This window comes from Ahaetulla prasina, chromosome 1, assembly GCF_028640845.1.
Source record: "Ahaetulla prasina isolate Xishuangbanna chromosome 1, ASM2864084v1, whole genome shotgun sequence".
Lineage (NCBI taxonomy): Eukaryota > Metazoa > Chordata > Lepidosauria > Squamata > Colubridae > Ahaetulla > Ahaetulla prasina.
Window position 1 is genome coordinate 184,368,318 of NC_080539.1, and position 16,243 is coordinate 184,384,560.

The following is a 16,243-nucleotide window of genomic DNA, read 5'->3' on the forward strand; positions in this document are numbered from 1 at the left end:
TCTGATGACATTACAGAAACTCACTACAGCATAGTAATTGGCTGTGGGAAGTTCCCCTAAAACTATCCAGACCAGCCAACTAAACTATGAGGTTCTGATCTTTTGACTTCAGAAAAGAAAAAACAAAACACCAAAACCCCAAACTCCTGCTCTTGCAGCATATCTGAGTGAAAGGGTGCAGGGAAATGTGACATTGGTGTTATAACAGTCAGATGAAGCATTGGAACCAGAATATCTGAGAGGCTGAAGAAGACAGGAAAGTTACAAGGAGTTTGAAAAGTAGAGCTTTTATTAGTCAACCAAGAAAGCAAGCAAAACATGAGAAACAAATGGCATTGTACAACCTATGTTGTCTTGAAATAACTTAACAGATGGGGGGAGGGGGTAGAATCTAAAACAATTAAGTTTCGATATGAAGTACTCTGAAATAAAATTGTTCTGTTCTTCAAAAGTGTGACATTCATTTCTCTCTATGCAACCTTTACTATCCCTAATCACAAATGGGATATTCTTTAGTGTACTGTGAGCACCATGGAATTTTGGAAAAAAGAAGTAAGGAAAAACAAACCAATATTTGGTTACTGATTCTTAACCAGAAGATTGTTTGTAGAATCTTTCTGGCTTAATCAACAAATTATGGTTTTAATTTATAGTAAAATGATGGGATATAGAACTTCTTTGCTGGAAATACAGTAAGTTCACACATCATATTAAGCCATAATATAGTTAATTTACTTTAGTATGAAGTGTAAACAGAGACAGGAAGTAACACAGAGCTGCCCTTCTGATTTTAGTTATGATTGTGTACATTGGAGGGAATACACAATTATGATCAAACCCACTGTGGGTAGGATGGGAAGATTTGGCTTTGCAAATGCCATGATCTGATATATGTAGGAATTTTAAAAGGAAACAAATCCATGGATGATTCAGTAGTGCTTCTTTCTTGTGGTTTTTTTTTTTGCCAACAAAATACGTTCTTCATATTTTCTTTAAAGGACTGTCTCAAATTTGACATCACCTAATGAATATGAATTTGATTCAGCCTTTTCCTCTCCTACAAGAAACTATATGTTCCACCAGGAAATTTGATAGGACCGGATGCAGAGGCAGGATTAAAGCTTGAAAATCATGGTCATGAAGTTGTTGGTGGTCTAGCTGAATTTTTTTTCATTATATTTGAGAAATTGGAACTGGTAAAGTACCAGATGACTGAAGAATAGTAGACATTGTCCATGTATACTAAAATGGGCAAAAGAAAAAATCCAGCAGACTATAGACCACTCAATCTGACACTAAAAGAAGGAAAATCCCAGAGCAGATGCTAAAGAACTTGAAAATTTTCCCCAGACTAATCTTACCTCATGTTTTGAACAAGAAGCTTCCTTAATAGATTGTGAGCATGTTGCAGACACAGTATATCTTGACTTCAACAAAGCATTGGTTAATTATTCAATGACCTGCTAATCTAGTTAAGCATGAACTGAATAGCATGACATTTCATAGTTGGCTCAAACTCAGCCATGGCTTAAACTTAACCATGCAAGGAGTTAAATTGGTTAACTAGCTAAGTTTGTTAACCTTAACCATAGCTTAAAATTGCCAACTTAGCTAAGTATGACAGTTCATAGGTGACTCAAACTTCTTCAAAGAATGTTAATCAAAGGGTCCACATCAAATTTGAGAGAGGTATCAAATGGGGTTCATAAGGATTAATTCTCTGTCCTCTATTTTTTGCTAATGATTTCATTAATGGTTTAAGTGCAAAGATATAGAAACCCTTATCTAATTTACAGATATAAAACTTGGCTGGGATAGCCAATATCCTAGAAAACTGAAATAAAATTCAAAAATCTTGATACATGGCAGAAATTATCTGAAAATAACAGAGTGAAATTTAACAGACAAGTGCAAACTCTTCATTTAGGAAACAAAATCACATACACAGATATACGATGTGGGATACCTACTTGCAAAAAAGATCTTGGATTAGTAATTGATTGCAAACTGAATTCATTGCCAAGAGTGTGATGTGGCTGCAAAGAAGGCAAATGCAATTTTAGGTTGCATCAACAGATATTTAATTTCCAAATCACAGGAAATAACCCACTCCATTCTATTTGATTATCTACACTTCAAATATTAAGTTTACTTCTGGGCAACATACATTAAGGATTCAGAGAAATTGAACAGACTCCAAAAAGGTCAATGAGAGGATCAGGGGACTAGACACTAAGGCCTACAAAGAGAAATTGAAGAAGCTGGACGTTGCTTGGGTGGGCGGGGTGGACTAGATGACCTATAAAGTCCCTTCTAACTTTGTTAATCTGTATCTATCTTTAGAAAGGATAATTGAGGAGAGATCACACACTGTTCTCTTGTGTTCCACAGAGCAATAGATTTCATAACAAGATGGCAGATCCTGACTGAACTTAAAAAAAATAACAACAAGAGTATTTGATAATGGAACCAATTATCCAGGAAGTTGATTGTCACTTCTTCATTGGACATTTTAAAGTGGAATCTAGGTAGTCTTCTGTCTTGGATATATTAATTTGAATTTCTAAATTAAGTGGCTGTTGGACTCAGTGGCTTAAGTGACCTATTTTTTCTTCTGTTCAGTCATGTTCAATTCTCAGAGACTACCTACTCAGTCCCTGAGGTTTTCTTGGCAACGTTTTTCAGAAGTGGTTTGCCTTTGCCTCCTTCCTAGGGCTGAGAAAAAATAACCAGCTCAAAATCAGCCAGTTGACTTCATGTCTAAGGCAGGACTAGAATTTACAATTTCTAATCTGATGCTTTAATCACTAAATCAAACTCGCTTTCAAGTGACCCTTAAAACCAGACAAACAGAAAAGCCTTCTTCACCAATCAAACTGACTTATTGTGACTTTATTGTCATCAGTTGCAGTGGCCATATTTCAGATGGATTTAACAGAAGGTAAAAAAAATCAGATGGAAGAGAGAGAAATAGAACATCTGTGTTTTATGCATTTTCAGAAGGTGAGATGTTGAATACTACATGGACCTGAGAAGTAGACAGTCATGACCTCTGGTTACCTGCAATTCAAATGCCTGTTTCGCAATGTTCAACCCCTGTAAATTTGGTATCAGCAAGTAGAATTCCTTTCCACATAGAGATTGCAATCAGAAATCTATTCTGACAATCACTTCCAATTTACAACTCCTCCATTTTAAAATTCATGTTTATAGATTCTCATGCACTACATTACACACTGTTCATTATTATAATGTAATCTAATTTTTCCATCAAGAATTTTAGGACTTGGGACCCAATGAAACAATTTTTAAACCTTAAAATTGTTGTTTATTCACCATATCATACTGTGTTCTGGACCTTCAGAAATTATAAGAGCAGGTTTATCATAGTAATTCCTGATGAGAAGGGCTTGTCCTTTTAAATGCTCAGAACTTCAAACCTTTTCTACTTCTAAAATTTTATGAAGAAGTATCTGGGTTTCTAAATTCCATCCAATTCCACAAAACATAAATATGTTACAATAATTTAGTGATTTATCCATTATCCATTAAAAAAACAGAAGCTTTGGAAAAATAACACATGGTTCCTCTCTGGATCCAAAGTGAACTGCTCATCTCCCAAAAGAAGTTTTAAATATGCATTTCATTTCATTTCATTTCATTTCTTTATTTGTATCCCACCTTTATTTTTTTTACAAATAACTCAAGGCAGCGAAAATATCCAACCCACCTTCCTTCTCCTGTTTTCCCCACAGCGTCAACTCTATGTGGTAGGTTGGGCTGAGAGACAGTGACTGTCACTCAGCTGGTTTTCATGACTAAGGTAGGACTTGAATTCATGATATCCCACTTTGTAGCCTGGTGTCTTAACTACCAGACCAAACTGGCTCTAGTGAGTATATATATTGCTTGAACATCTCTTTGTATTTACACATGCTTCAGTTAGTCAGATGTACTGAACTCAGTTTGGCCAATTCAGAAAGATTTCCGGGATGCCAAACTAAAATAGGCTTTACTGAAATGGAGTGAATTCAGTGCTACTGAGCTCAGAATACATTCAGAGGATCTGTTATGGAAAACCAGCTTTATTTTACCTGAATAGACTATTAAGTTCGGGAAGTAACGAGGCTGGAGACCAGGGTAGTGACAACAGCTCTTTAATATATGGTGAACCCAGCGACCAGGCTGGGGAAAAACCTCTCCTTATATACATTTCAACCGGCGGCTTTAACCAATCAGCAACGTGCTTGTTTCCCGCCAAAACCATTTAAAGATACATAACACTCCTTCCCCCCAGAAAACACTTTACCCATATTTACATGATATTTGCATATTATTTTTCAACGTAATCACGCAAATAGACTGGGCGTCTCCTGACTCTCTCGGACCTGCGCAGTACATTCCCTGGGAGTGGGTCGAGCTGACCGGAGGGGCTGTTTGCTCCTTTCAGCTCCTTCTCTAGGCCATCCGGCCCTGGATTATTAGCAGAGTCGTCCCTGCTGTTTTCTACTGGAACCTGTGGGCGTCGCTGGACCTCCGGAATGTCAGATAAGTCCTGCGAGTTCTCCGGGTTTGAGTCAGCTGTGGAATCAAACATTGTGTAGTCAGGGCCCGTTTCTATTGATTCAGATTGTTCGGCTATTCGTTTTCGTATTTGGTCTATGTGGCGCCTCCATACTCGGCCGTCCTTTAACTCCACCAAGTATGACTTTGGACCTGTTCTGGTTAGGATTTGTCCTGCTATCCAGGTTGGGCCTTCACCATAGTTGTGTGCCCACACTCGGTCGCCTATGTCCATTTCTCTTGTTTTTCCTATTTCCCCCTTGTAACCCTCCGGCGTATAGTTTGGATTTAGCCGGTCTAGGGGGCACCTGAGCTTTCTGCCCATTAATAATTCGGCTGGGCTTCTGCCGGTTGTGACACAGGGGGTTCTGTGTTGGACGGCCAGGAAAACATCGATTTTTGTTTGCCAGTCGCCTGGCTTCAGTCTGGACAATGCCTCTTTTGCGCTCCGGACGGAACGCTCTGCAAGGCCATTCGTCGCAGGGTGGAAAGGCGCCGAGAGGGCATGTCGGATGCCCTCTTCTGCCAGGTACTCCTCAAATTGGGTTGCCGTGAATTGCGGGCCGTTATCGGAAACTAGCGTGTCGGGCAACCCATGGGTTACAAATAGGTGCCGTAGGACTGAGATCACGGCCTCGGCTGTCATGGATCTCATGAGAATGATTTCCAGCCATTTGGAGTAGGCATCTACTACGACCAGGAAGGTTTGGCCGTGAAAGGGGCCGGCAAAATCAATGTGTATTCTAGACCAGGGGCCCTGGGGTTTCTCCCATTCCCGAACCGGGGCCGTTGGGGGTAGCGGTCTGGACTCCTGGCAGGCCTGGCATCTCCCTACCCTTTCAGCAATTTCTGAGTCCATTAAGGGCCACCACACATAGCTTCTCGCTAGGCCCTTCATCCTAACGATCCCTGGATGACCCTCGTGGAGGAGATCCAACACCCTTTTCCTCAATTTTTCTGGGATCACCACTCTATCCCCCCATAGCAGGCACCCCCCTTGAGCCGAAAGTTCCCCACGTTTTTTTACAAATTCTTTAAAACGCTCGCCAGGCGCAGCGGGCCACCCTCTTTGTACCCAACCGAGTACAGTTCTCAAAGTAATGTCCCGGTATGACGCCCGAGCCACCTCCTTAGATGTGACTGGGCCGGAGTCCAGAGAGTCAATTAGCAGGATGGGCGTCCCCGGGGTGGGGTCTTCGATCGCCCCTGGTAGTGGGCATCTGCTTAAAGCGTCCGCATGCCCCAACTCTTTTCCGGGCCGATGCTGCAGTTTGTAGGAATAGGCGGCTAAGAAGATAGTCCATCGGGTCAATCGTGGCGAAAGTGCCACAGGCGTTGGGCGGTCGCCAGCCAGTATCCCTAACAGTGGTCTATGGTCTGTAACAATTTCAAAGTTTCTACCAAAAACGTATTCGTGAAACTTTTTTACCCCTGACACAATGGCTAGCGCTTCCTTATCCAACTGGCTATAGTTCCTCTCTGTCGAGGACATCGTTCTGGAGTAAAAGGCTATTGGGGCTTCTGTGCCATTCGGAAGTCTGTGGCTGAGCACAGCCCCCACCCCGTAAGGGGAAGCATCGCAAACCAGTAATAATGGCAATGAGCTATGATACTGAATCAGTAAGCTATCGCTCGAGAGTAGATTTTTTACTGCTTCGAAAGCCCTAGCTTCCGACTTTCCCCAAGACCAAGCAGTATTCTTTCCCAGTAGCTTATGTAGCGGCTCGGCAACGGTTGCCTTATTCTTTAAAAAGACCGCGTAAAAATTCACTAGATCCAGGAATGCCTGTAGCTCTGTTTTGTTTTTGGGCGCTGGAGCCTTTCTTATTGCCTTGACCTTGCTTTCAGTGGGGTGAATTCCCTCCTTGTCTATTCTGTAGCCCAAGAACTCTACGGATTCTACCCCTATCTGGCATTTGTTCACTTTAACCTTTAGACCGGCTGACCGGAAAATGCCCAGAACTTTTCTCAAACGCTCCCCCAATTCTTCTAAATTTTCGGCTGATATCAATACATCATCGAAATAGGGGACTACCCCCGGGAGTCCTTGCAGAAGTCGCTCCATTAAATTTTGGAATAGACCAGGTGCCACACTCACCCCAAACTGTAACCGGGTACACTTGAAAGCACCACGGTGGGTCACAATCGTTTGGGCCTCGGCTGTGTTGGCGTCTACGGGCAGTTGTTGATAGGCTTGAGCCAAATCTAACTTGGCAAAAACGTTCCCTTGCCCCAGCGAGTGCAGCAAGTGTTGCACCACGGGGACAGGGTAAGCGCTTTTCTGTAAGGCTTTGTTTAACGTCGCCTTGTAGTCAGCGCAGATCCTAACTGACCCATCTGGTTTCACTGGGGTGACGATTGGCGTCTCCCACTTTGCGTGATCGACTGGCACCAGAATCCCCTGACTGATGAGCTTGTCTAACTCCTTGTCAATCTTGGGTTTAAGGGCAAAAGGGACTCTCCTTGCCTTTAGCCTAATGGGGGCTACCTGGGGGTCTAAATTGAAGGAAATAGGGGTCCCCTTGTACTTGCCCAGGCAGTCCTTGAAGACATCCTCGAACTCGTTCATGAGTGTGTCTTTTAGATTAAAGTCACTTCTGTAGATGCCAGTCACTCCCATGCCCAATGCACGGAACCAGTCTAGTCCCAACAGACTTGGCAGGGTCCCTTCGACTATCGTGATGGGCAGGGTCTTCTTGTGTGGTCCGTACTCGACGCGGACGGAGGTGGTCCCTCGAACAGGGATGCGATTCCCTTGGTAGTCGTGCACTCGTAACCGTTGTGTTTGCAGTTTGCGTTTGGCGATTCTCGGCAAAGCTTTTGCAAAAGTGTCCCAGGACATGATTGTGATCGCTGACCCTGTGTCCACTTCTAGTCGGCACGGCACTCCTTCAATTTTGGGCTTAGTGAAGATTTTCTTCTCGACGCGGGTTGCTGCACGGCCTATGATCACGGTCGTTCGGTTTGAATTCGCGCCCTTTTTGTTCTGACCAATCGCGGGTCGCCTTGCCGATTCTGCGCTCTGATTGGTCGGTTTGAATTTTTGGCGGGAAGGTTGGGGTGCTCGACAGACTTGAGCCAGGTGCCCCTTCTTCTCCCACCGCCGACATGTAGCGTCCTTGAATTTGCAACGTTGACGCTGGTGTTGCCCTCCGCAACTTCCGCATTCGTCCCGGTCTTCTTTGCCCCTTCTCTCTGTGAGGCAAACTCCTTCCTCATCCTCGCCGTCGGATTCGGTCTGGATTTCTTCGTTGTGGACCGGGGTTGATTTTGCGCTTGCGCTCGCCGTTGGTGTGAGTGGCTTTTGTAGGGTTTCCGCCGCTTGGGTGGACATCTCATGAGCTCTGGCTTCGTCCAGAGCGTTTGCCAGCGTTAGATTGCTCTTTGATAGCAGCCGCCTCCGCAAACGAATGTCTCTGACCCCACGGATGAGTTGCTCTAACAGCTCCTCGTCCAAGTCTCGGTACCCACAGTCCTTGGAGGCTTTTCGCAGGGCGGCCATGTAATCACTGATAGATTCGCCCTCTTGCTGTCTGCGCTCCCCAAATTCAAAACGCCGTACGTACTTGGACGGTGTAGGCGCGAAATGGTTCTTTAAGAGATTTTGCAGAGTTTGCCACGATACCGATTGTACCGGCGTTGGCTCTGCCAGGGCTTCCGCGATGTCGATGACCTTGGGACCGCAGTGGCTCAGGAAATATGCCCTTTTGCGGTTGTCTGGAACTCCTTGCAGTTCGTTTGCCTCTAGGAAGCTTTCGAAACGGGTCATGTACGTTCCCCATTTCTCCCTGGCTGGGTCAAACGGCGCGGGCGGAGTGTAGCTGGCCATCTCCGCGTTTCTGCCCTGAGTTTTGCTGGGTTCAGTTCTTTCGTGCGTTCAGCTCGTTCTGGTGCTCTTTAGCCTCGAAATCCCACCTTCGTCGCCAGTGTTAAGTTCGGGAAGTAACGAGGCTGGAGACCAGGGTAGTGACAACAGCTCTTTAATATATGGTGAACCCAGCGACCAGGCTGGGGAAAAACCTCTCCTTATATACATTTCAACCGGCGGCTTTAACCAATCAGCAACGTGCTTGTTTCCCGCCAAAACCATTTAAAGATACATAACATAGACCACAATATAAAACTCAATGGACTAATCAGAACACAATAGCTCCACTTCAAACCAATCAAACCAGTCAATGTGTCTTTCGTGAATGATACTTTTCTCAGTAAGTTTCTTATATAAGGAGAATGAGGAAAGAAAGAAGATGGTATGATTTTTATTTTAGTAAGGATGCAAAATAATTTTTCATTAAAAATAAATTGTTTTAGATTTCTGGTTTTATTTACTTATTCATCATAGTTATATAGCTTCCCATCCCACAATCAAGTGACTGGGTAGTGTGCAACAAAGTTAGAAAAGTTTTAGCTCCTTGGAAGACTTGTATCAGTGTAAACTTTGCTGTTTTGTGAAGTATGGGCTGCTAATTGTCCTGGACATTCCACCACCAAACATTCCCAGAGTTTCAAAAGCCAGATTGCAAATGTTATATATTCCCTAGAAGCAATGTAATTTGTATAACCACTTATGTAATCATTTGGTTAGGCAAATTGATTACAGATACCTAACGTACAACAATAAAACCCCCACAATCTCTTTTCCTTCAATTACTTAACTCTTGACAGCACACTAGGGAAAATACATAAATATGTATATATTACAGATGTCTGAAAGACTGCAAATGAATATAAGTATCATTTTACAAAGCCTTTTACATTAAATTTAAATTATTAAAGGCCTGGAGGCCAAAACATATGAAGAACGGTTGCAGGATTTGGGTTTGGCTAGTCTAGAGAAAAGAAGGGAGAGGGGGGACATGATAGCAGTATTCTCAGTATTGAAAGGCTGCCACAAAGAGGATGGGGTCAATTTATTTTCCAAAGCACCAGAGGGCAGGACAAGAAACAACGAGTGGAAACTAATCAAAGAGAGAAGCAACCTGGAATTAAAGAGAAACTTCCTAACTGTGAGGACAATTAACCAGTGGAACAGCTTGCCTTTAGAAGTTGTAGGTGCTTCGTCATTGGAGGTTTTTAAAAAGAGATTGGACAATCACTAAAGGGGATTATTAATGCTTCTTTGGTGGAGGGGACTGTCCCTTCCGCCTTGAAAGAGGCGGTGGTGAGACCTCTCCTCAAGAAGCCTTCCCTGGACCCGGCCATTTTAGGTAATTATCGTCCTGTCTCCAACCTTCGCTTTGTGGCGAAGGTTGTAGAGAGTGTAGTGGCACGCCACTACCCCAGTTCCTGGATGAAACAGTCTATCTGGACCCATTCTAGTCTGGCTTTCGGCCTGGATACAGCACCGAGACAGCTTTGGTCGCGTTGGTGGATGATCTCTGGAGGGCCCGGGACAGGGGTTATTCCTCTGCCCTGGTCCTGTTAGATCTCTCAGCAGCTTTTGATACCATCGACCATGGTATCTTTCTGTGCTGGCTGGAGAGTTTGGGAGTGGGAGGCACCGTTTTGCGGTGGTTCTCCTTCTACCTCTCTGACCGGTCACAGACGGTGTTGGCAGGGGGGCAGAGATCGACTATGAGGCGCCTCATGTATGGGATGCCACAGGAGTCGATTCTCTCGCCCCTCCTGTTCAACATCTATATGAAGCCGCTGGGTGAGATCATCAGTGGCTTTGAGGTGAGTTACCAACTGTACGCTGACGATACGCAGCTGTACTTTTCCACCCCAAGCCACCCCAACAAAGCTGTCGAAGTGCTGTCTCAGTGTTTGGAAGCCATACAGGTCTGGATGGGGAGAAACAGGCTCAGGTTCAACCCCACCAAGACGGAGTGGCTGTGGATGCCAGCATCCCGGTACAGTCAGCTGCAACCGTGGCTGACTGTTGGGGGCGAGTCATTGGCCCCGATGGAGAGGGTGTGCAACTTAGGCGGTCTCCTGGATGGGCGGTTGTCCTTTGGAGAACATCTGACGACCGTCTCCAGGAGAGCTTTTTATCAGGTGTGCCTGATTCGCCAGTTGCACCCTTTCTGGACCGGGATTCCTTATGCACAGTCACTCATGCTCTTGTTACCTCTCGCCTGGACTATTGCAATGCTCTCTACATGGGGCTCCCCTTGAAGAGCGCCCAGAGGCTCCAGTTAGTCCAGAATGCAGCTGCGCGGTTGATAGAGGGAGCTGTTCGAAGCTCCCACATAACACCTATCCTGCGCAGGCTGCACTGGCTGCCTGTGGTCTTCCGGGTGCGCTTCAAGGTGTTGGTTACCACCTTTAAAGTGCTCCATGGCTTAGGACCGGATTACTTACAGGACCGCCTACTGCCACCGTGTGCCTCCCACCGACCCGTGCGCTCGCACAGAGAGGGACTCCTTAGGGTGCCATCGGCCAAGCAATGCCAGCTGACGGCCCCCAGGGGAAGGGCCTTCTCTGTGGGGGCTCCCACCCTATGGAACGAACTTCCCCCAGGACTTCGACAGCTTCCGGACCTCCGGACCTTTCGCCGCGAACTTAAGACATATTTATTTTCTTGCGCCAGGACTGGCCTAAAATTTTAAAATTTTAGCTGATTTTATGGGCTTTAATTTTTATCAGTTTTTTAGGGTTTTGAAAATGTATTTTAATAGTTGGGCCAAATTTAAATAAGTTTTTTAACTATTGCTTTTAATTTGTATAGTACATGTCTTGATTGTTGTTTTATTTGGCTGTTAACCGCCCTGAGTCCTTCGGGAGAAGGGCGGTATAAAAATTAAAATATTATTATTATTATTATTATTATTATTATTATTATTATTATTATTATTATTATTATTATTATTATTATTATTATTATTATTATTATTATTATTATTTGTCTGAAATGGTATAGGATCTCCTGCTTGAACAGACCAACAAGACCAACAAGGTCCCTTCCAGCTCTATTCTAATGAAATCTCAGTGAACAATCCTGGAATTCTGCACATTTTTTAAAAGAACCAGAAACTGGATTGCACTAAAATACTGCAGGGATTAAGAAAACAGAATTTCAATGAATTGCATATTCCAAAATTTGAGTTGGATAATTGCGTTTATAAAAAAGTCAGTCCTTCTTTCAAGCTGTCTAATAGCAATGTTTTGGATTTATGCATAAACAGTTAAACCAGACAACAATGGCCAGAAATAAGAAAAAACTCCAAATCAGCACAAAGAGAATTGTGCTGTTTTCACTGATTACAGTCTAAACTGAAACATGTGATCAATAAAATCTTACTCTAGCAGCTGAAGTTTTTCTAAGCTGATGAGATTTCTTGCATTTAGAAAGTGTTCTGTGTTGCTCTCTCTGGTTAAGGATGTGCTTTGTAAGATGTGATAACATTTCTTATTTGAGAAATAATGGCATTGATTTCCATGGGCGGATCTGCTCTTTATTATCCCACTCCAGTTCATTGCTCTCATTTGATTTGGGACTGAACCAGCTTGAGAACAAATTATTAAAATGTAATTATTTTTTTCCTATAGCTATATCGCTTTTCTTTTTCACCTACTGCTACAAACATGCTTGGACCACAGTATTTTCTCAGTTTTATTATATACATGAACTTGTGGAATTTTATTAAAGGAGAGAGGGACTGAATTATCTGCCTCCTTTGTAAATAATGATCAGTAGGCTCTTTTTCTGAAGAAGAGGGACCTTGAGTCATAGCTGCATGACATATAGCACGGGTGTCAAATTCATGGGTCACGGGTCAGATGTGTCATGCACCGGCCCGCCCATCCCCAGTTTAGCAAAAGGGAGAAAAGTCATAATATGTCACATGACGACAACGTGACATCACGAGTTTGACACCTGTGACATATAGTATATTGATTGCTTATGTGGTTAACTTTGAAGTTTTAATTTCATATCATTCAGTGTTCTGTATCTCCTTAAAGCCCTTGTGCAAAGTTCTTCATTATGGGCAGTTATACTACTGTATTAACACCAGCAGAGGATATAAGGATAACTAACTCGTTAAAGGAGAATATTTGTAACTCATGGCTAAAATGAGGGGTCCTTGGTGCTCTCTGAAACTTGGTTGTTTTCTTGCAAGTGTTTCATTACCCAAACTAGGTAATATCATCAGTGCTAGTGTGTAATCAGTACTAATGATGTTACCTAGTTTGGATAATGAAATGTTTGCAAGAAAACAACCAAACTCAGAGAGCACCAAGGACCCCTCAACTAGCACTTTCCATATAAATTTTCCAACCCTGCATGTTGAAAGTCCCTGCATGAGAAGTAGGCTTAAGTTTGTTTGAACATATTTCCATATTTTTATGTATTGTATATTTATCCTATTACATTCAATGTTATATGCAGTTGATCAGATAGACATTTTCTAACCAATTGTTATTTATAACTACATTTTATTACATTTCCCCTAAGGCATGTATTTCTGATCAGAAAACAGTAATTAATTTCACATTCTCAATATTTAGGCTATACATTTTCTTTCATCCATAAATACATAAGCAAGCAAGCATAAAGCCTAGACATTGAAAACAGGTAAAAATGAAGCCTCAATTTTTTTCTCCCTGTATAAAATTCAGTGTGAGCATCCATTGGCAGCATAAAATGGGCTAAATAAAACTCATTCATAATCTTCATTTTGCAGCTGAAAGAGACAACAGTTGATACTAATCTCATTTATGAGAAGCATTTTTGCAAATGTTGTTTCAGATGTTATTTATGTGCTTTTATTTTTTTGAAAGGAAGGAACAAAGTAAGAACTGTGGTGGCGCAGTTGTCAGAAGGCAGTATTGCAGGCTAACTCTGCTCACATTGCCAGGACTTCAATCCCTTCAATCCTGACCAGCTCAAGGTTGACTCAGCCTTCCATCCTTCTGAGGTCGGTAAAATGAGGACCCAGATTGTTGGAGGCAATATGCTGACTCTGCAAACTGCTTAGAGAGTGTTGTAAAGCACTGCAAAGCAGTACAGAAGTCTTATTGCTATTGCTATTAAGAAATAATGTTTTTTATGTAATAATGTAAAACAAATAATGATGCCCATTTTGGTTTGGAATGACAACTGGAGAACAATAACCAACTGCTTCCCCCTCCCCCAAATTCTAAAAATAAAGGATTCAGCGTCAGCAGAAATTTACTCTCCTCTTTCATTATAACTAAAGAAATGGAAAGTGTTTTGAGCTCTTGGCAAAAGGTGGAATATAAATTAAATAAATTAGCAAAGACTAAGGAAAATAGCAAAGATTCTGGGTATAACCACATCATAAAGTAAGAAGATGCATAAACTCAGGTTATTTATGTCATTATCAGCATTATGGCAGAAAAAATAAAAGGAAAGGCTCTTGAATGGCTAATATCAGGAAACAAAAAATTTAGCAAAGGGATAGCACAGAATTTTTTTGGATAATTTAACAACAGGCCAAGTCCTTAATAGAAATATAATTGGGTCCTAATTATTACCAATACTACACATGGCCAATTATTTTGGAAAAAAGCATATTAATATTAAATATTAATATTAATATTACTCATTTAACAAAGCATGCAGGTGACATAAAATACATTTACAAATAATAAAGAAAAACTCACATCTGGATGTGGAATTGCATATTGTCCTTGAATTGTATAGGCCTGAAAAAAAAAGCAGTGTAAGACACTGACACAGTGACCAGTTGCTATAGGCTTCACTTCATGCTAGACTTGTATCGCTAATCTACATAGCAGCAATATGTTAGGATCCTCCATAGTCTGCAATATTTGAATCTGTCTGTCACATCAGGGACACTGTTATAACACCATACTATAAAGTGGGTGTATATAATAAACTGGAATTTAACCAAACCCTTTAAAATATATCTACCCAATGAAGCACTTTCTAATGCTGGTAGTAATTAACCATTTCTACACCTCTTAAGCTTTTGCCCCTGGCCCACTTGGGCACATAGGCAAGTGAAACTCAAGGAGGACTCACCAACCAACAGTGACGCCAGAAGCTAAGATCGGGACCAGATGGTGCTTCCAAATGCCAGTTACACAGCCACCCTCCCCTCTTTATTGGGTAACCTGAGGTTCATCCCTTCCTCCCTTTAATGCAGGCCTTTCAGCTAATTTTCCAGGGCCAGTGTTGGAGGGAGAAAATGTTTGAATAATTTCTCTAAATAGATTAAATAGATTAAAGAGTTTCCATCAAGAGTGGTCCTTGTATGAGTGAAAAGGAGTAAGCAGTTACAACCTTACCACTCCTCTCAGTTACTCCCTGTGAAATGACCTCACCTAAGTACCTGGCAGCTGAATAGAGACCTTGGGCTAGTAGCTGGGAAATCGCTCACCTTAACTCTTGCATAGCAAGAATAGCACAGTTGAAGGGGAGCAGAGTTACCAGGCATTCCTTTTTCAAAAATATATTTGTTCCCATACAGGCCAAGTTGAAACAATTGCAAACCAGGCCCACAAGAATATCTATTTTGTTTTCATGCAATTAAGTATTGGTCTTAATTTCCCTCTTAATTCAACTTTAACTTGTTTTACAACTCCATTAGGGAAGAGGGAGAGGATCCTTGGCACAGACTCTGCCATATTTATGCCTTATTCATATGTAAACAAAAGTCCTTTTTGAAACAGCCATGTTCCCCAATCCGACTCTCCACTCTAATTTCTACCCAGAATAAATATTTATCTCAATTAAGCTTTGGACTACAAATAGTTGTTCGGTGTTTGTCTTAGCTAAGGGGTAGGAACTGATCAGTATTTCCTTCTGGATTTTGCAGCTAAAAAATAGCAATGTTGATTAACCTTGCAACAGGTATTTCAGGGAAAGACCATCAAAGCTAGTTAAGGGGGACTTCACCCTGATTGTGCACGTCTTCCATCCTTCCATCCAGTCAAGAGCTGCTTGACTGGATTCAATTGTGCAAGCCTTGGGCAGCCATAAATTCCTATATTGCAAAATTGCTGTGACTGGCAATAGACACTAAGTTGTGAGTGTAAACAATGATTGCTTTATGATGCCCATCCATTGCAACATTGTTGTTGGTAGGCCAGGCAGATCTGACATCTGACAAGATATATTGTGGACTAGAGTTATCTCTCTATATCTAGATATTATTATGGTTGGCCATACATTTAGTCAGATATTTAGACTGAATTTGGCAAATCCTTCCTAATGATGTGGGATAAGCAGTTGTTTGATGGTATTAAAGATATTGTTACAGAATGTCAGGTGTTCTAAATAATGCCTTTTGCAATTCAATGATTTTGTCAATGCCAATAATGTTCAAGTGATTCTCAGGCTGGTTGTTATATAATATTATATGGCTGACCACCAGACAGAATTTTACACCGGATTGGCAATTATATAATATTATATAATTTCACATAATTATTATTTTATATATGTTATGTCAGATATGTCACTCATCATCTAGAAAGCTACATTTGATGGGTCCTAGATAGCAGGCCTTTTCTGCTATGGCACCTGTATTGTAGCATTTTCTCGCCCCAGATATAAGGCTGGCATCATTACTCCTAAGCTTCTGAAGATCCTTCAAGACCTATATACGCTCTTCAGTTCTGCTCTTTAGTATCACCCCTTTCCCAATTTTAAGCAAACAACAATACTGTGACATCAGTTAGATTGCAAATACTGGTATCATATTTTAAGCTCCATTGTTAAATGGGAGCATTGAAACAGAACAGAATA

The 16,243-nt window shown here is 42.0% G+C and overlaps 1 protein-coding gene across 6 annotated transcripts in view; it reads right to left on the minus strand.

Moving 5' to 3' along the window:
* Nucleotides 1–16,243, minus strand: part of PCBP3 (poly(rC) binding protein 3) — a 71,905-nt gene that overhangs the window by 14,018 nt on the left and 41,644 nt on the right. For 4 of the 6 annotated variants that reach the window (XM_058184896.1, XM_058184875.1, XM_058184886.1 and 1 more), the window contains exon 10: nucleotides 14,134–14,175. In XM_058184896.1, coding sequence (XP_058040879.1) covers nucleotides 14,134–14,175 — 42 coding nt within the window. Of the gene's footprint in view, nucleotides 1–1,970; nucleotides 2,037–14,133; nucleotides 14,176–16,243 lie in introns of all 6 variants that reach the window. The other 2 variants (XM_058184848.1, XM_058184857.1) reach the window with 1 other exon arrangement.